Source organism: Helianthus annuus, chromosome 1, assembly GCF_002127325.2.
Source record: "Helianthus annuus cultivar XRQ/B chromosome 1, HanXRQr2.0-SUNRISE, whole genome shotgun sequence".
NCBI lineage: Eukaryota > Viridiplantae > Streptophyta > Magnoliopsida > Asterales > Asteraceae > Helianthus > Helianthus annuus.
This window is the reverse complement of record NC_035433.2, coordinates 126,697,090-126,716,306: the sequence shown is the minus strand read 5'-3', so window position 1 is coordinate 126,716,306 and position 19,217 is coordinate 126,697,090. Positions and strand designations below refer to the sequence as shown.

At 41.5% G+C, this 19,217-nt stretch overlaps 1 protein-coding gene across 1 annotated transcript; it reads left to right on the top strand.

Annotated features, from left to right (window-relative positions):
• The first annotated feature begins 9,416 nt into the window (after positions 1–9,416).
• On the top strand, positions 9,417–13,214 carry LOC110876143 (probably inactive leucine-rich repeat receptor-like protein kinase At3g28040). Its single transcript, XM_022124323.2, has 2 exons — positions 9,417–11,033; positions 11,637–13,214. Exons 1-2 carry the CDS (start codon positions 9,487–9,489, stop codon positions 13,105–13,107), a joined length of 3,018 nt encoding a protein of 1,005 aa, XP_021980015.1. The 5' UTR covers positions 9,417–9,486; the 3' UTR covers positions 13,108–13,214.
• The last annotated feature ends 6,003 nt before the right edge of the window (positions 13,215–19,217 follow it).

The window sequence follows — 19,217 nt, the reverse complement described above, 5'->3', positions numbered from 1 at the left end:
GGCTGATGGGCCTTGGGCCCGAAGATGACAATAAGGAATATCCATTCTGTCCTTTCTGCCACGACCGTTAGTGATTCCAAGCGAGAGGGGAGTTGGCGCATGCTGAATGGATCCACATGTCCTGACGACTGTCCTTGTTGTCTGGTCTGTCATCAGCAGCTAAGTGGAGATTATGGAGCAGTGGTCAGCGCACACTGATTGGTGCCACGTATGCGTCCTCGTGTACCTTTTTGTCTCCTGTACGATTGTCCATCGTGCATCACGATCGGATACAGCTTGTTGAACGCTTATTGGCCCACTGTTCTGCCACTTGTACCTTTCGTACTCGTCCGATGTTTACTTGCGCTTCTTTCCTCCCGCGACCCTGGGTACATCCCGTGTAGCCGGCGCAAGGTCAAGGAAGCCAGGTCTTTTGTCATAGGAGCTAAGTGTCAAAACTGATCTTGTCTTAGTCCTGACCTCGCGCACGACTTGGAGTACATCTGTTTAATCGGCGCAAGGTCGAGAAAGTTATCCATTTGGTTTAATTTGGGTATGATCTCGCGCATAATCTGAGGTGACTCATATAGTCAGTGCAGGATTTAAGATCATATCCCTTCAAATAGCCCAAGGCAACAAGAGGACCAACGACCCACATGTCAGTGGAATGGTGTATTGGGCACTAGGTCCCCACCATCCAAATACTACAATACAATAACTATTAATACACACTTTCTAAAGTCCCTTATATCACAACGTGAGATAAACAGAAGATCACTATTTCATAAACTTATCCTTATCTTTATTCATATAATTTAACTAAAGATCACCATTTCATATAGTTTTGTCGCTGTTGTTTCATTTCATATAATTTAACTAAAGATGACCATTCCATTTCTCTTAGAATATTAACATCATATTCTTTATCCTTATCTTTATTCATATAATTTAACTAAAGATCACCATTTCATAAACTTATCCTTCATTTTTTTTTAAAACCCTTCCACATTCAATTCCTTATAAAAATACAAAGATTTACTTTAATTCTCCTTAAATATAAGAATTTACTTTAATTTTCCTTAAAAAGTACATGGGTAAGGAATGAAATGGAATAGTGTTTTTAGATAGTTTTCTTAAATTTTAAGGTTGGAATAAGTTATAAGGAATGGGATCTGAATGTTCTTAGGGTACCCCCTAGGCTACTAATACTAGTTTATCCAACGTAAAAGGTAAGTATACTAAATAACATGACAATAACAATGACAATTTAAACAGTGTCAATAACTTAGAAGTCATAGCCCTTATACATAACAATGAGAAAACAAAAACAATAATGATGATACAATTAAGCGCGGGCAATAACATAAAAGCAATAACACTTATGCATAACAGTTAGACGATAGAAATGAAACAACAACGACAAAACTATATCGATAAGGAAGTAACATAAAAGTTAAAGCACCACTATAATTGCAAATAAGCAAAATGTCATCATATCAATAAACATAAGAACCCTTGCCTAGAGATGAACATACATACTCAAGGAAGAGTGAGCACTCTCTTTCTCCTACCCTAGAACCCATCAATTATGCATTGTCACCTCATTTTTAGACACACCCTAATACCATATCCTAGGACAAAACGCCCCACCCATTTACTTTATCCACCCATCACACACACTCACCACAACTACCCTAAGCAGGTATGCATACCCATGAATGGAACCCACATTCAATGACATAAGGGATGACGACAGTGTATCCACGTTAGTATGTACCCACTACCAGTGAGAGCGCACCTTCCTCCCTGAACAAGTGTCTAAAACTCCATATACCCGCTAGCGTTCACCCTTAATGTTGATCACCCAAACTTTTTATTCTTGATGTCCCAACCTCGACCTTCTTTTCTTTCTACACTTTTAAACTTGCAACCCATGAACGAGAGTCGAGAAAGGTGAGAGGAAGGAGGGATTTAGAAAGGACTCGAGACTCGGTGCCCCGCTAGAAATAAAGGCCCTCTCTCGGTGCCCTTCTTCTGTTAACCGATAATTATGCCCCACAATTATCGGTTCCTTATTTTGTATGATTTGTATTTATTTGGTATGATTTGTATTTCCGTAATTATCTCCCTTATGTAACTATATATGTTTGGTATTGTTTAATGAGAAGATCAGAGGTTTATACGATTTTACATGGTATCATCCTTCACCTAGGGTTTGTTTTCGAACACCCTCATCATCTGCCGTCCTACATCTGATCTCGATCAGGCGTTCACCTTCCTTCACTATGACCGGCAAAACGGAACTCGTTCCCACCGACCCCGCCGTCCACAAACCACTTCACCCAGTTTACACCGTCTCCAACATCCAAAACAAAGTTCGTACCCTTGACGGTACCAAAGTATCGTATGCCTTATGGGTGAAACTTTTCACCCTTCATGCGAAAGGATATAATGTGCTCTGTCACATCGACGGTACGCCGTCCCCTACCAAAGAGTCCGCCGACTTTGCCGAATGGGAGAATGTAGACTCCATTGTATTACAATGGATCTACGGCACTCTCTCGGATGACCTGCTCGTTCGTGTCATGGCCGATGAATCCACTGCCTTGGATGCTTGGAAACGGGTTAAACACCTTTTTGTGAACAACAAAGGCCCCCGGTCACAAGCCATCCAACATGAGCTGGCCAATCTTACCCTAGCCTCCATGCCGAGCCTTGATGAGTACTGTCAAAAAGTTCGCGACTTGACTGACCAACTTCATGCCCTCGATTTCCCGATGAACGATCAGCAACGTGTGCTCCATCTTGTTAAAAGTCTTCCATCGGAATTCGACACCATTGCCTCTATCCTAAACAACTCCCTACCCTCGTGGGAGGATGCCATCGACCAGCTTCTCTCTGAGGCTGGTCGCCTCAAAACCCGGGACGCCGTTGCTAAGCACCCAGCCGTTGCGGCTGCCATTCCATCCCCACATCCTCCTCCACACTCCAACACTACCCACCCTTCGCCCCACCACACAGACCCACCCAACCCTCCTACAACCCAACGCCATAACCGTCCCTATCACCACCGGCCCAACAACAGGCCCAACCGCTCCAATAATAACAACAGCCGCGGCCCACCAAGCTCCTCCACTCGTAGCCCACATACCTACCCAAACCAAACCCCACCGCCACCATATTACCCACCATATTGGGCCCCTCCTTACTGGACACCCCCACCGTGCCCATATCCCACTCAAGGTTGGGCCCAGCCATGGCATCCTCAGGCATCATCTCAGTCCTCGAACAATCGTGGCAACCGTCGGTCGGCTCAAGCTAATCTTGTCGAGGTAGACCCTCTCGAACCAACACAACTTGCTGACGCAGTTCATGCACTATCCGTGGACTCAGGTGACAGCAATAATCAGTGGAACTTTGACACAGGTGCATCTTCTCATGTTTCATTAAATAAAAATAATATTGACACGTTTTCCACGGTTGCACCAATAGCGTCAATAATCGTTGGAAATGGCAATAAACTTCCAGTTATGGGCTCGGGTCACTCAAACCTTAATTTACCTCTAAACCTTTACATCTTAAAAACATTCTTTTCAATCCCAACATTGTCAAAAACCTTATATCTGTTCGACAATTTAATATTGACAATTACACTTCGATTGAATTTGATCCCTATGGTTTTTCTGTGAAGGATTTCAAGGATGGCACGATCCTGAGTCGTCACAACAGCTCTAGTGACTTGTACCCGCTTACCCCTCCAATTTCCGCTACCGCTTGTTTCGCCACTACTCAAGAATCTCCTGTTTGGCATAACCGACTCGGTCACCCGGGTCAACCTGTCATGGATTTTCTTCGTTTGAATCATTTTATTTCTTGTAATAAACATAAGACTTTGTCTCTTTGTCATGCGTGTCAATTGTCGAAACATAAACGCTTGCCATTTACTGATTCAAGTACTTATTCTTTATGTCCCTTTTCTTTATTACATTGTGATTTATGGACATCACCCTTATTAAGCCACGCAGGTTATAAATATTATTTAGTCATCATCGATGATTACACTCAATACACGTGGGCTTATCCTCTTCGCTTCAAATCCGAAACTTTTTCTAAAATAACCCACTTTCATCACTTTGTTACCACCCAATTTCGCCTTCCCATCCAAGCCATACAATGCGACATGGGCGGCGAATTTGACAACACAAACCTTCATAACTACACCTCTCAGCATGGCATTCAACTTCGGTTCTCGTGCCCTCACACCTCCCAACAAAACGGCAAAGCCGAACGTATGATTCGTCGTTTGAACGAAATCATGTTTACCCTCCTCACTCATGCCTCTCTTCCCTCCAACTTTTGGGTCGAGGCACTTCACACCGCCACATACCTCCATAACATCCTCCCCACTAAATTAAACCAAAACCGCACACCGTTGTCCATCCTATACCTCCGGGAACCATCCTATGCTCACCTTCGCGTGTTCGGATGTATTTGTTATCCCAACACCTCCGCTACTCGTCCAAACAAGCTCACCCACCGATCCATCGCTTGCCTTTTTCTCGGGTACCCCGCGAACTACCGCGGTTATCGGTGTCTTGACCTTACTACGGGTAAAACTATCTTCTCACGTCACGTCACATTTGACGAGACCATTTTCCCGAAGGCCGATCACCACACCTCACCACCCTCTCATGACTTTTTGGACCCTAACCCTCTTCTGTTTGACCCAACCATGTTTGCTACACCAACCCCCAACTCCTCAGCCCATCACCATCCACCAGACTCCCCTACCAGCCTTCACACTCACCATACTCCTCCCACAGCTCAACCGGCCCAAACTACAGCCCAACCGGCCCACCCTATACCCTTACTGCACACCCCACCCACTAGCCGTTCGGCCCACACCAGCCCCACTCAAACCCATTCTGAGCCCACTCCTCACCCATTCCAAGCACAATCCACCCCTAGCCCAGCCTATTGCGAGCCTGCTTCGCCCCAACCAGACCCTCCCGAGCCTGTTTCACCGAGCCCCTCTCCACCTCATATGCCTGACCCACCCCCACCTTCCACTCACGCTATGCAAACCAGGTCCCGTTCTGGTATTTTCAAACCTAAGCTTCCCTTTTCCTTAACTACTCGTACAATGTCTCCACTACCCAAATCCCATCTCACCGCTCTTTCTGACCCAAACTGGAAGGTTGCCATGGCCGATGAGTGTGAAGCTCTATTGGCCAACAACACGTGGGAACTTGTCCCTCGCCCGACTGGTGCTCCGGTCATTCGATGCATGTGGCTTTTCAAACATAAGTTCCATGCTGACGGTTCATTGGAAAGACACAAGGCTTGGTTGGTTGTTAATGGAAAAAGCCAAACCATAGGTGTTGATTGTGACGAGACATTTAGCCCGGTGGTTAAACCCACTACCATTCGAACGGTTCTCAGTCTTGCTGTTTCGCGCGGTTGGCCGACACACCAACTTGATGTCAAAAACGCGTTTTTACACGGTCATCTAAAGGAGACTGTCTACACGTTTCAACCGCCCGGTTTCACTTCCTCCACATATCCCAAATATGTCTGCAAACTTAAGAAATCATTATATGGTCTCAAACAAGCCCCCAGGGCCTGGTATCAACGTTTTGCAGGATACTTACTTCGCTGTGGATTTAAGAGCAGCATCTGTGATACCTCACTCTTCATCTATCATCATCGGGACCAAATCGCATATCTACTTCTATATGTTGATGACGTTATCTTGACTGCCTCAAGTAATGACCTGCTGCAACACATTATTAAGTCCCTCACTACTGAATTCAAGATGACTGATTTAGGGACTCTACATCATTTTTTGGGTATTGCAGTTGCCAAACACGCCAACGGGTTGTTCCTTTCTCAGTCCACGTATGCAGCCGATATTCTGTCCCGTGCAAACATGTCAAGCTGCAAACCAGCCTCCACCCTTGTCGAAGTCGGCTCAAAGCTCAGTGCCGACAGTGGTTCACCGTTTTCTGATGGCTCTTTATATCGGAGCCTAGCCGGAGCTCTTCAGTATCTAACCATCACTCGACCCGACATTGCTTGTGCTGTTCAGCAAGTCTGTTTATTCATGCATGCTCCTCGGGAACCCCACTTCCAGTTTCTGAAACGGATATTACGCTACATTAAGGGCACCCTTGACCAAGGGTTATTACTTTCCCCATCATCCTCAACGGACTTGACAGCCTACTCCGATGCTGATTGGGGTGGGTGCCCCGACTCCAGATGGTCCACATCCGGCTATTGCGTATTCTTGGGCTCCAACTTGATTTCCTGGTCTTCTAAACGGCAATCTACTATTTCCAGGTCCAGTGCAGAAGCGGAATACCGTGGCGTGGCAAACACCGTTGCTGAACTTAGCTGGGTTCGCAACCTGTTACTTGAGCTATCTGTCCCCGTTCGTCACGCGTCACTTATATATTGCGACAACATCTCAGCTGTTTACCTCTCCGATAATCCGGTTCAGCATCAACGGACAAAACACATAGAACTGGACATTCATTTTGTCCGCGAGAAGGTGCGTCTTGGCGCTGTCAAAGTACTTCACGTCCCTGCCGATTACCAATATGCAGACATCTTCACGAAAGGTTTACCGAAGCATCTTTTTCAAAGGTTTCGATCCAGTTTATGCCTTCGGCTTCCTCCGGCTCAAACTGCGGGGGCGTGTTAACCGATAATTATGCCCCACAATTATCGGTTCCTTATTTTGTATGATTTGTATTTATTTTGTATGATTTGTATTTCCGTAATTATCTCCCTTATGTAACTATATATGTTTGGTATTGTTTAATGAGAAGATCAGAGGTTTATACGATTTTACATCTTCAACCCAACTCTTCTTCCTCTTAATTTTATTTCTCTTATTAAGTTTCTTTTTCACTAGGCCCTTACTCTTCATTACTTAAGAAGCACCTTCACTCTTTTTTTTTTATTTGCACTTGTTGCAAAGAGATATATAAATGCAGTCCATGTTTGAATCAATTTTTGAAAAAATAAAGATAAATAAACATGGTCACAATAAAAATGCTAAAACAAAATGAAGTTTTTCTTATTTCACCAAAAATGTTGCGGTCATCAAATAATAATAGATATAAAATGATTCATGTGAAAGAAGTTATAAAAGTGTTTTACACGGGTTTCTCATAGTTTCTTTCAACTTTATTAAATAATAATAAATTTGAATTCAAATGTAAAAAATAACACAGTATTTTAGATTTAATACAACCAATTTATGCTTACAAACAAACATATGTTTTACATTGAAACATGTTTAAAAAACGTTTATGAGATATTCAAGAAACCCGTGAGTAATTTGAACATATTTGTCATGTATACAACTATAACAATACTTAAATCACCTAATGTCATCTTTTGTATTTATTATTATAGTTCCTGATATAACTAATTTTCTCATCCAATACCAAAAATATAATAAACTTAATGCTTATGGTTATGCTAGCTACAAAATCAAAACAAATAAAATAACAAAATTAATATTCTAGGTGTGTTATACCTCTATGATCATCTCAGAATAAATTCACACATTTAGTCATAATATACGTGAAATCTTTAATTAGAATTTACGTGGTGAAGATCAACAACGAGATTAATATCATTGGCGTAGCTTAGTGTGAAGTGAGGGTGCATCAAATGGCTTATACTCATGCCTTGTGAACACTTGTGTCTTACATTCATTCTTTTTTTAACACCAAAGGCCCGAGCATCGGGATCACTCTGGCTGATCACCCTTCTGTCCGAAGAACAGAACATCATGACCCGGCCCATCCTCCCAGGAGGAAACCAACAACCGGGAAAACTCTCTAGATCAACCCAGAACAAAATTTGTCTTAGGCGAGACTTGGGCTTCAACCCATAACCTCTCATTTGGAAAGTTATGGAGCTACCACTAAACGATAGTATGAGTTTTACATTATGAAACATTTCCTTCTACTCACATTTAACCAAATTGAAACACATGGGTTTAGTTTTAACTTAGAATGTTAATAAAAAAAAAATCAAATAAAGTTCTAGATCTTGATATTCAAGTACTCACCTGTCATTCTTCTGACCAGTGAGTGAGTGAGTGATTATAGTACAACAACAAATGCACAGTGTACAAGTATATATGTCAGGAAGGTATAACATGTAATGCAAAAGGTACAACATAGTAGAGACAAGAATGTAAGTGCCCAAATTCTGATGCAGAAAAACACAGTGGTGCAAAGATGAAGGTAGAGACAAACAACTATCGATTACCAAACCAGAGCATGTGCATAATGCCTTAGTGGGTCCCATTAGCATTTACTTACTAAAATTTCAAAACATTCCATTCCCTCGTGTCCATCTTAAATTTGTTTTTAACTTTTAAAACAAACAAGTATATGTTTTTGTTCTTTTTTTAGGTTCAAGATTTAAAATTTTGAATTCCTGATGTTATACGAACTTGAAGTGAAATTCCCGAGTTTGAATTTAGTATAAACGGGTTAAAGTTAGTTTTAAGTCAAACCCGTAAACATATATAGTTAAACAGGTCAGATTAAAGTCATTCTAGCAGAACTAAAGTATTTTATGGTCCAAATTCAAATAATAATGAAAAATGGACCGTAAAGATTTTATACACATTTTTGGTTGTAAACTTGTAACTTTAAAATATTGATAGACAAAAAATAAAGGAATAATGGATTTTAATAATCCCGATTATTAGCTGTTGGCCGACAACGGTCTCAACTTCTAAAATAACCAGTGTGGTCTCACCTTTTCACATATTGCACATCACTGAACATTTATTAACAGAACTTGATTTTCTTTTTGTCCTCTTTTCTTTTTTTGTTAGTAAAGGTCTATTGGTTTACAGTATGTTAAAACGTGGGACTGCCACTGGCTAATAGTTGGGATTATTAAAATCCATTATTTCAAAAATAAATATGTTTATTTTTTGTTAAATGGGTTGTGTTGTGTCCAGATTTTTGTAAATTTTTCGGTTCATATCCGTTCAATCTGTCAACTCGAGAACATGACCCTTTTAACACTAATAAGCTCTTTTATCTTGGAAAATGAGGGTTTTCTTGATTTTTTTTTTTTTTTTATTTCAATTGATTCGCTGAGATATGCATATACACTGTGATTCTTGAAACTTCCATAGTAAACAGTGAGGTAAAAGATATAATGCAAAAGGTACAATTTAAACAGGATGTTTCACTTTATTTGCTAACCCCAATGATGATACTAAAACTTAGGAAAAACACACAAATGTAAAGATGAAACAAGAAACAAAAAAACTCATGTCACCAAAGTAAATGCATGTGGGTCAAGTGGGACCCATTACCCATATCTTATTTTATTTATATTTTTGCACAGTTTGCTAATTGGCTCTATTGTCACTTTCCTGTTCCATATTCATAAATAATAATCACACACACTCACTAACACCTTCAGTCCCATCTCTTCCATGTAACTTTCAAGAACAAAACTTAAATGGGCTATCTTCAATTTTTCATTTTTGCATTAATCTCAGTGTCTTCATTGAGATCTTGCAAAGGCATTGATCATGATGGTAGTAATGATAATAATGATGATGATGTTATAGGACTTATAGCATTCAAAGCAGACATTATTGACTCATCATCACATCTATCATCATGGAATCAAGATGACATCTCCCCATGTTCTTGGAAGTTCATAACATGTAATCCGGCAACCGGAAGAGTCACCGAGCTGTCGTTAATCGGCTTAAATCTCTCCGGAAAGATCGGTAGAGGCCTCGAAAAGGTTCAAAACCTCCAGGTACTAAATCTAGCTCATAACAACTTTACAGGAAGCCTTAACCTTCAGTTGTCATTACTAAACAATCTGGAAAGCGTTAATCTTTCGCGTAACGGGCTTTCTGGTAACATCCCGCCTTTTTTAACCAACTCTAGGAGGTTAAAGTTTCTTGATTTGTCGAAAAACTCATTATCTGGCCCGGTTCCTGATGAGTTTTTCTTAAGCTGTTCGTCTCTTCGAGTACTTTCGTTGTCCGGAAATAACATTAACGGGCCAATTCCTAACTCGGTTTCTCAATGTACCACTCTTAACCATCTTAATCTTTCCAAAAACCGGTTTTCTGGTAGTCCCAACTTCGCTGCGGGTCTTTGGTTGTTGACCCGGATCAGAACGTTGGATCTTTCGCATAACACATTAACGGGTCGTGTACCAGATGGCGTATCAAACTTGCATTACTTGAAAGAGCTTTTCCTACAAGGGAATCATTTCTCAGGTGGTTTGCCTTCTGATTTAGGATTATGCTCACATTTAAGGAAGTTAGATTTGAGTAATAATCTGTTTACAGAATCAGTTCCAGTATCTATTCAGGGTCTTTCGTCTCTAACTTATTTAAATCTAGCGAATAATGTATTAACCGGCGATTTTCCTGAATGGATCGGGGAACTAAACGGTTTGGAATACTTGGATGTTTCGGGCAATGGGTTGACCGGAACACTCCCGGAGTCAGTTGGGGGTTTAGGGGTACTCACTTACATGAGTCTTTCGGGTAACAACATAAGTGGGAATATTCCTAAGTCGTTGATCTACTCGAGTAAGCTCTCTGTGGTTCGGTTAAGAGGGAATAGATTCAATGGTAGCATACCCGAGGGTATGTTTGAGCTCGGGTTGAGCCAGATTGATCTTTCGAGGAACCAGTTGACCGGTTCGGTCCCTCCTGGTTCTAGTCGGCTTTTTGAGACTCTTGAGTCTATGGATCTGTCTGCAAACGGGCTAACGGGTGACATTCCGGCTGAAATGGGACTTTTGTCCAAGTTGAGATACTTGAACTTGTCATGGAATAATTTTGAGACAAGAATGCCCCTGAAGCTTGGGTATTTTGAGAATCTAACGGTGTTGGATCTACGAAATGGAGCGTTTCATGGGTCACTCCCCGCTGATATATGCGACTCTGGAAGCCTACAAATTTTGCAACTCGATGGAAATGATTTAACGGGAACGATACCTGAAGAGATCGGGAAGTGTTCATCCCTCTACTTGCTGTAAGTCTTCCTGTAGCATCTTTAAAACTAGAGGTGGTAAAACATGGGCGGGTTGAGTAACAGGTCAAAACGGGTCACTTCTACTACGTGGGTCGAAATACACACATTTTGGTTGACCCAACACATTTTTTGAGTAAATTGTAATTTTCGTCCCTGAGTTTTGGCTACTTTTGCGACTTTCATCCAAATGTTTGTTTTTTCGCATCTGGGTTCTCGTGGTTTCAAAAGCTTGCGATTTTCGTCCCTAAAGTTTGGCCCTCAGGGACGAAAATGACAAGATTTTGAAACCACGAGGACCCAAATGCAGAAAAACAAACCTTTTGATGAAAGTCGCAAAAGTGGCCAAACCTCAGGGAGGGACGAAAATGGGAATTTACTCTTTTAACTTAATTAAAAAGTAGTTAGTTTGTTAAATATGATTACAAAAACGATAGAATATAGTCGAATCTTATGAATAACACGATTTAGGAGACTGTATGCACTACCAATACACTTTTTTACCCGTTTGACCTGTTTTGACCCGTAAATAAGTAAATCTGATGAAACTTCCATACATATTGAGACCAAAAGCCTAACTTGAGCATAAATTTGTGATATACGCAGGAGCATGTCCCACAACGATTTCCGGGGATTTATTCCAAGATCAATGTCACGTCTGAAAAAACTCAAGATTCTCAAACTAGATTCGAACCAGCTAAGTGGCGAGATACCACAAGAGCTAGGCGAATTAGAAAACCTGTTAGCGGTAAACATATCCTACAACCGACTACAAGGAAGGCTTCCCGATAGAGGCATATTTCCAAGCTTACAGGCAAGTTCTTTAGAGGGTAATATGGGCATTTGCTCACCATTTCTAAAAGGACCATGTAAAATGGATGTCCCAAAGCCTTTAGTTCTTGACCCGTTTTCATACGCGAATCAAATGGGAAATCATGAAGGGGGAACGAAATCTTCGAAAGGTTCTAAGCATCATAAGTTTCTTAGTACGTCGGTTATAATCGCTATTTTAGCGGCTGTTTTGATCTCCATTGGTGTGCTGGTGATAAGCTTACTCAACATTTCAGCAAGAAAACGGCTGCAGTTTGTTGGTAACGCGCTTGAGAGTTGCTCGAGCTCATCTCGCTCTACACGCAGCCTAACGATCGGGAAGCTTGTTTGGTTTGATTCCAAGATTGCCCCTGGTTGGGTTGCTAACCCGGAAACATTGCTACACAAGGCAGCTGAGATCGGGAAGGGTGTTTTTGGAAATGTTTACAAGGCTTCGTTAGGCGAAGAGGGTAGAGATCTTGCAATCAAAAGCCTTGTTGTATCGAACATGATTCAGTATCCGGAAGATTTCGATCGAGAGGTTCGAGTTTTAGGGAAAGCAAGACATCCGAATCTCGTGTCGGTGAAAGGATATTACTGGACTCCTAGCTTGCAGCTTCTAGTGACGGATTACGCGCCTAATGGTAGCTTGCAAGCCAAGCTACATGAATGGTCAACGTCGAGTCAACCTCTTTCGTGGACGAAGCGGTTCAAGATCTTGCTAGGGACAGCAAAGGGTCTGGCCCACTTGCACCATTCGTTCCGCCCGCCTATCGTTCATTACAATCTCAAACCTAGTAACATTCTTCTAGACGATGACTTCAATCCGAAAATATCGGATTATGGTTTGACTAGAATCGTGGCGAAACTTGACAAGCAAGTAATGAGCAACCGGTTTCAAAGTGCATTAGGATATGTGGCTCCAGAGTTAGCTTGTCAAAGCTTACGCGTCAATGAGAAATGTGACGTTTATGGCTTCGGGGTCTTGATTCTTGAGGTTGTTACGGGTAGACGGCCAGTTGAGTATGGAGACGACAATGTGTTGATACTTGAGGAGCAAGTTAAGATGATGCTAGAAGAAGGGAATGTTCTAGAATGTGTTGATGAGAGCATGGGGCGGTATCCGGAAGAAGAGGTTTTGCCGGTTCTTAAACTGGCATTGGTATGCACTTCTCAGATACCTTCGAGCAGGCCTTCGATGGCGGAAGTGATCCAGATATTACATGTCATCAAGACCCCTGTTCCTCATCGAATGGAAGCGTATTAAGAGTGTTACAATTCTAACTTTAATTATGTATAATTGTAGTACTTTGTTGTTCTGAGAAATTAATGTTTTGTTCAGGGTGGTTTTATTGATTACCTAGCTTCTTTTTATCTCTCTTGTCACATTTTCTTTTTTCAAAGGTTGGCCATAAGGTTTGGGATAGTTGTGCATCGTATAGTCTCTGCGTTTATACCTTGAAAGCGCACCATTGACACGCCCTGCAGTGTGTTACAAAATATTAGAGGAACGTTTATATCACAACTACACGCACTCTAGTATGTACAAGTAATGTGGCAAATAATCAAAACAAGAACTTGACTACTATCTCAACAAATATAAATCACATTCATGTTACATTATGTATGTGTAAACAATGACGGTGCGCGCATTCTACACAAACACTAGAAGAACTGAGTTCTTTCGGAACAAAAACCATTATTAACTTTAAATTAATTGTACTATTTTAGGTCTTCTTTTGGGTGGGAATTGTGAGAGATGAATTCTAACATGTTAGGATCTCTATCATTGATTGAGAGATTATTATTAAAAAATGTTTTATTAGTTTCTATTTAACTAGTGGACGAGCGTGCTGCTGTGAGAAGGCTAAAATTTGTAAGGCTCGGTTTTGATGATTTGTATATTAGTATTCACCCTGCGAAAAAATACTAAGCTGAAACAACGTCACGATAGCAAATCCGGAATTTTATAAAACATCATATTAAATTATTAAATTAAACGTTGTAAGGCTAACTAGAACAAGCATAAAAAATCGACGAGTTCGAGTCATGCAGCAACTGATTCAGTCAGTTTAAATCAGTTTCATTCATGCACCAACACACACATTCATTCAAATCAGTTCCAAATGAACTCAAATATGTAGCAACACACACATTCATTCAAATTAACAATTCCAAATGAATTCAATCATGCAGCAATTGGTTCAGTCAGTTTGAATCACTTTCATTCATGCAGCAACACACTGAAGAACGTCATGTTAACCAAGATCATCCGAGTTACTACCAATGGGCCTCTCGGCCGGTTTATGTTTATTTGTTTTTAGTTTAATTAGTTATGGGTCAAACAATGTTATGTTATGTTTATTATTTGGGCCGCAGGCCACATGTATGGGTCGAACAGAAGTCTTATATCCAGTCCATTAGATTAGCGGTTAACACAAGGGTTTGGGCCGGAGCTTTTATGAAACGTCACGTCCATTATCATCAAGTAACTACCGAGCGGTTATTGTGGAACATCACAACTGTTTGCGAAACGTTGTGACTGGAAACGACGTGACCCTTCATCGCTATAAAAGCCGGCTGCCAACATCCTTGTTATTTGGTCAGTTAGTTTGTAAAATCAAGAACGTGTGTTTGCAAGTTATTTATCAAGTTCTAGTTTGTTCAAGTTCAATTCGGTTAGTTTGTTTTGCAAATCAGTTTCGTTTCAATTCATCATGAACACTTGTGAATGTTGTGGATTGTTCAAAACCGATTGTGTTTGTGGTCACAATACCATCCGTTCCGATTGGTCCTGGGTTTCCGATGACGATGATACCAACATTGGTATCAGAGCCAAAGGTTTAACAGGAAACGGAAGGGATTGTGATCAAGAAGAAAACCGGGTTCGTGGAAACAAAGGGAAATCGGTGGTTACCGATTATGGTGATGATGTTTTTGTTCGTAGTGGAGACTGCGGCCGGGCGGCGGAAGTGGATGAGTACGCGCAGGGGAAGCCAACCATGCGGACCGGGGTATCACCAATGAAAAGGTTTCCAAAGAAAGTATTCCAAAAGGGTTTCGTGAAGAAGTACGGGAAGAAATCTAATGCACCAGTGGGTAGGCCAAGAAAACCGGGGGTTCGGTGTTTCAAGTGCAAGAAGTTTGGCCACATCGCGTCAATTTGCCCTAGTAAGTACATTATATTATCACCATTGCCAGTCGAGTGTGATTATATTGTGAAGGATACTTGCGGGGGTAAATGGGATTCAATCTGGGTTGTGGATCCCACGTTTAAAACGCATATGACGGGAAACCGTAATTTGTTTAAGTGTTTCAGGAGACACTTTGGGGTTGTAACGAATGAAAGTAAGAAAGACGTTTCGTTTGTACATGGAATTGGTGAAGTAAGAGTGCCGGTGGACGGCAAGGATAAGACAATCCCGTGCGTAAGTTAAGTTACGCACCAAAACTTGACAGGAATGTTCTAAGTTTAGAACAACTCTTGTTTCAAGGGATTGAGACGGTTACTATGGGTGAGAAGTGTGTTTTGAAGAAGATGTTTGGTTGTCGATCAAAGGGGTTCGACATATACGAAGACAAGTCGGAGACCGACTTGGAACAAGATTATCTTAATGCTTTCTACGATAATCTTGGGGTTGATAATGGCTACAAGAAAGAGAAAGAAGAATTTCAAGAGTGTCTGGGGGATTATTATGAACGGGAATTCGAGAAGTCGAAAAATAAAAAGAAAGTGTACGATGAACGTCCAAACGCTAGGAAGGTTGTGTACTCCAAGAAAGCAAAGAAGGCATTATTGATCTACATTGAAGGCGAGAAGGATAATCCACGCCAATCAAGGCAAATGCTTCGGGAACGGGCAATAACTCTCTCTCAACTCGAGGAGGACGTTGTTGAAAGAGGGTTGATCATGGAAAGTTGCGTTGAACCAGGGGATCTTATCACACTACACGAAGAAATCAAGAAGCACCCAAGATTCTTCGACGCACCGTTCGAGGAAGTTTTAGTTTGGTTCATCACGGATTTTCTAGGGATTGTTTGTGAGAAAGCAATGCCGCCGGAGTTAATTGATGGACGTGATCTCAGTCTCATACTACTATACCGCATCGTGAAGCACAACGGTGGGTTCGATGAGATAATGGAGAAAGACATGTGGGGCGATATATCGGTGAAGTATGGCTACGACGCGGATGACGCTTACGAGATGAAGGTCGCCTACATTTATTATCTAGAGTTGGTCGAATGGTATTTCGATTACATCAAGAAGGAGCGTGCAAGAGAGAAAGTTGGCATGGCCGAAAGCTCAAGCAATTGCGGATGGATCGATGATTCAAGCGACGATGACGTGGTGGTCAAGATCGAGGTCACCAACAATCGTAAGGAGTGATCGTGATCGAAGGGCTCGGATGTTCTTGCTTAAGGGGGAGAATGAAGAACGTCATGTTAACCAAGATCATCCGAGTTACTACCAATGGGCCTCTCGGCCGGTTTATGTTTATTTGTTTTTAGTTTAATTAGTTATGGGTCAAACACTGTTATGTTATGTTTATTATTTGGGCCGCAGGCCACATGTATGGGTCGAACAGAAGTCTTTTATCCAGTCCATTAGATTAGCGGTTAACACAAGGGTTTGGGCCGGAGCTTTTATGAAACGTCACGTCCATTATCATCAAGTAACTACCGAGCGGTTATTGTGGAACATCACAACTGTTTGCGAAACGTTGTGACTGGAAACGACGTGACTATAGATCCCAGGAGACCATGAATTCAACCCGTCAATCAAGAACAAAATAATAATCGAACAAAGAACAAGAAGAGAGGGATTAACCCTAATATGCAATTGTATTAATATATGAACAACAGAACCTGGTTGTTACAAGATGTAAGATACAAGATTCCAGGGTTTAAAAATACAAACTAAAACTGAACTATTTATAGACTTCAATGGGTGCGAGTGTAGAGTCGTGTCCTTTCACGAATAGTCACGTCTCTAAACATGTGGTTGAGAATGATTCTGAAGAGTTGCGTCTCTTGATCCAAAAGTCACGTCTCTTCTTGTCTTCCTTGTGGCCGTCGATCTAGAGGTGTGTCTCCAAGAGACACATCGATTCCTTGAGTGGTGGTTACAAACTTCTGAAATGACATAATCACCCCCCGAACTTTATAACCGCCTTGTAACCTCCATCTAAATAACTTTAAAGTAGTGCATAATCAACCCTTGCACTTCTAGTCAAACTTTGATCACACAATTAAGGCCAACATTCACCCCCCTAATTGTTGATCTAAGTTTGATTCTTGAACTTTGCATGCTTCTTCCTGGGCAAACTATAATCCTATAATCCTGGTGTCATGCGTCACACACTACACCAAAAAACTTTGCGGCCTCATCCATGTCTACATATGACTGTGCAAACCATTATGTTCCCGCTATGATTCCATCAACAATCTTCAACCCTGCAAGTCCTTAGGGAATTCCGACACGAACACCGTCTCTTGCGATTGATCTTTGTGATGGCATCCTCTCTTCTTCTCTGTATCTTTTTCTTGGGCAATCTCTGAACCCAATATTTTTTAACTGTATGCGACTTCGTGATCAACTTCTTGGGAAATTTCATAATGGGTGATTTTCACGAACTCGTGGATGGCTTCCCCTGCGCAACATTCTTCCCTTTGTTGCAGCCCCGGCCGCACTTTCCACCGCTCGTCCTTTCATCACCAAAACCGGCACCAACCGATTTTCCTTTTCCCTCAGATGATTCTTCCGAACCGCATAACCCTTGCCTTGATTGAAGAATTGAATCCATGATCTTGATTCTTTGAGCCTTGGCTCTGATACCAATATAGATCCCAGGAGACCATGAATTCAACCCGTCAATCAAGAACAAAATAATAATCGAACAAAGAACAAGAAGAGAGGGATTAACCCTAATATGCAATTGTATTAATATATGAACAACAGAACCTGGTTGTTACAAGATGTAAGATACAAGATTCCAGGGTTTAAAAATACAAACTAAAACTAAACTATTTATAGACTTCAATGGGTGCGAGTGTAGAGTCGTGTCCTTTCACGAATAGTCACGTCTCTAAACATGTGGTTGAGAATGATTCTGAAGAGTTGCGTCTCTTGATCCAAAAGTCACGTCTCTTCTTGTCTTCCTTGTGGCCGTCGATCTAGAGGTGTGTCTCCAAGAGACACATCGATTCCTTGAGTGGTGGTTACAAACTTCTGAAATGACATAATCACCCCCCGAACTTTATAACCGCCTTGTAACCTCCATCTAAATAACTTTAAAGTAGTGCATAATCAACCCTTCCACTTCTAGTCAAACTTTGATCACACAATTAAGGCCAACAGTGACCCTTCATCGCTATAAAAGCCGGCTGCCAACATCCTTGTTATTTGGTCAGTTAGTTTGTAAAATCAAGAACGTGTGTTTGCAAGTTATTTATCAAGTTCTAGTTTGTTCAAGTTCAATTCGGTTAGTTTGTTTTGCAAATCAGTTTCGTTTCAATTCATCATGAACACTTGTGAATGTTGTGGATTGTTCAAAACCGATTGTGTTTGTGGTCACAATACCATCCGTTCCGATTGGTCCTGGGTTTCCGATGACGATGATACCAACACACACACATTCATCAACTTGTAGCAACCTTCTTTATCAGCTTACAGCAACCAACCTCAATCACTTCTGCACTTACCAACTCAATCAACAAGCAATGCATTCATTGATCATCCATTAACTAATTGACGACGGGCCAATAGATTGCTCAACTTGACCCGTCTTGGGCTCCTCTCATGTAGGCCCAACTGATAAGGCCCAAATGGTAATACTTGCCCATTAAGGGATTCTCCCATACAAAATGGGCGGGAAAGGAAATGTTCAGAGAACACAGAGGCATTAAATGAATGATAAGAAAAGAATCTCCGGCTGGCACAGTACTTCCGAGCCGGTTTCAATAAATGAAGGCAACAATCCTACCGTTGGGGTTCAGACACGTGTCTGAGCCCCCCAAAGATAGTCAGAATCCGTTGGATCATCTCGGTACCACTCCATTGAAGAGATAAGGACTCTTGGCTATATAAGAAAGGAAAAGAACGATCTTTTGCTCAAGTCCAAGGTATCTCACTTAATGCTTTATTCCCTCATTTATTTCCGACCATAATCCCTTCACAATAAATATCCACATTTGCATTTGATTCACACCACGGAGGAACATTCCGGTGATCACATTCATCGGAATAAGCTTCTCTTTTACTCTTCGGCAATTTTACTTACTCTCACGCCGGAGCTTGGTCACGGATCCCCCCTCCGGGGCCCTCCGTGACGAGGCTAACAGTTTCCTTTTTTGTAGAGAATAGAAGCTGGGATATCA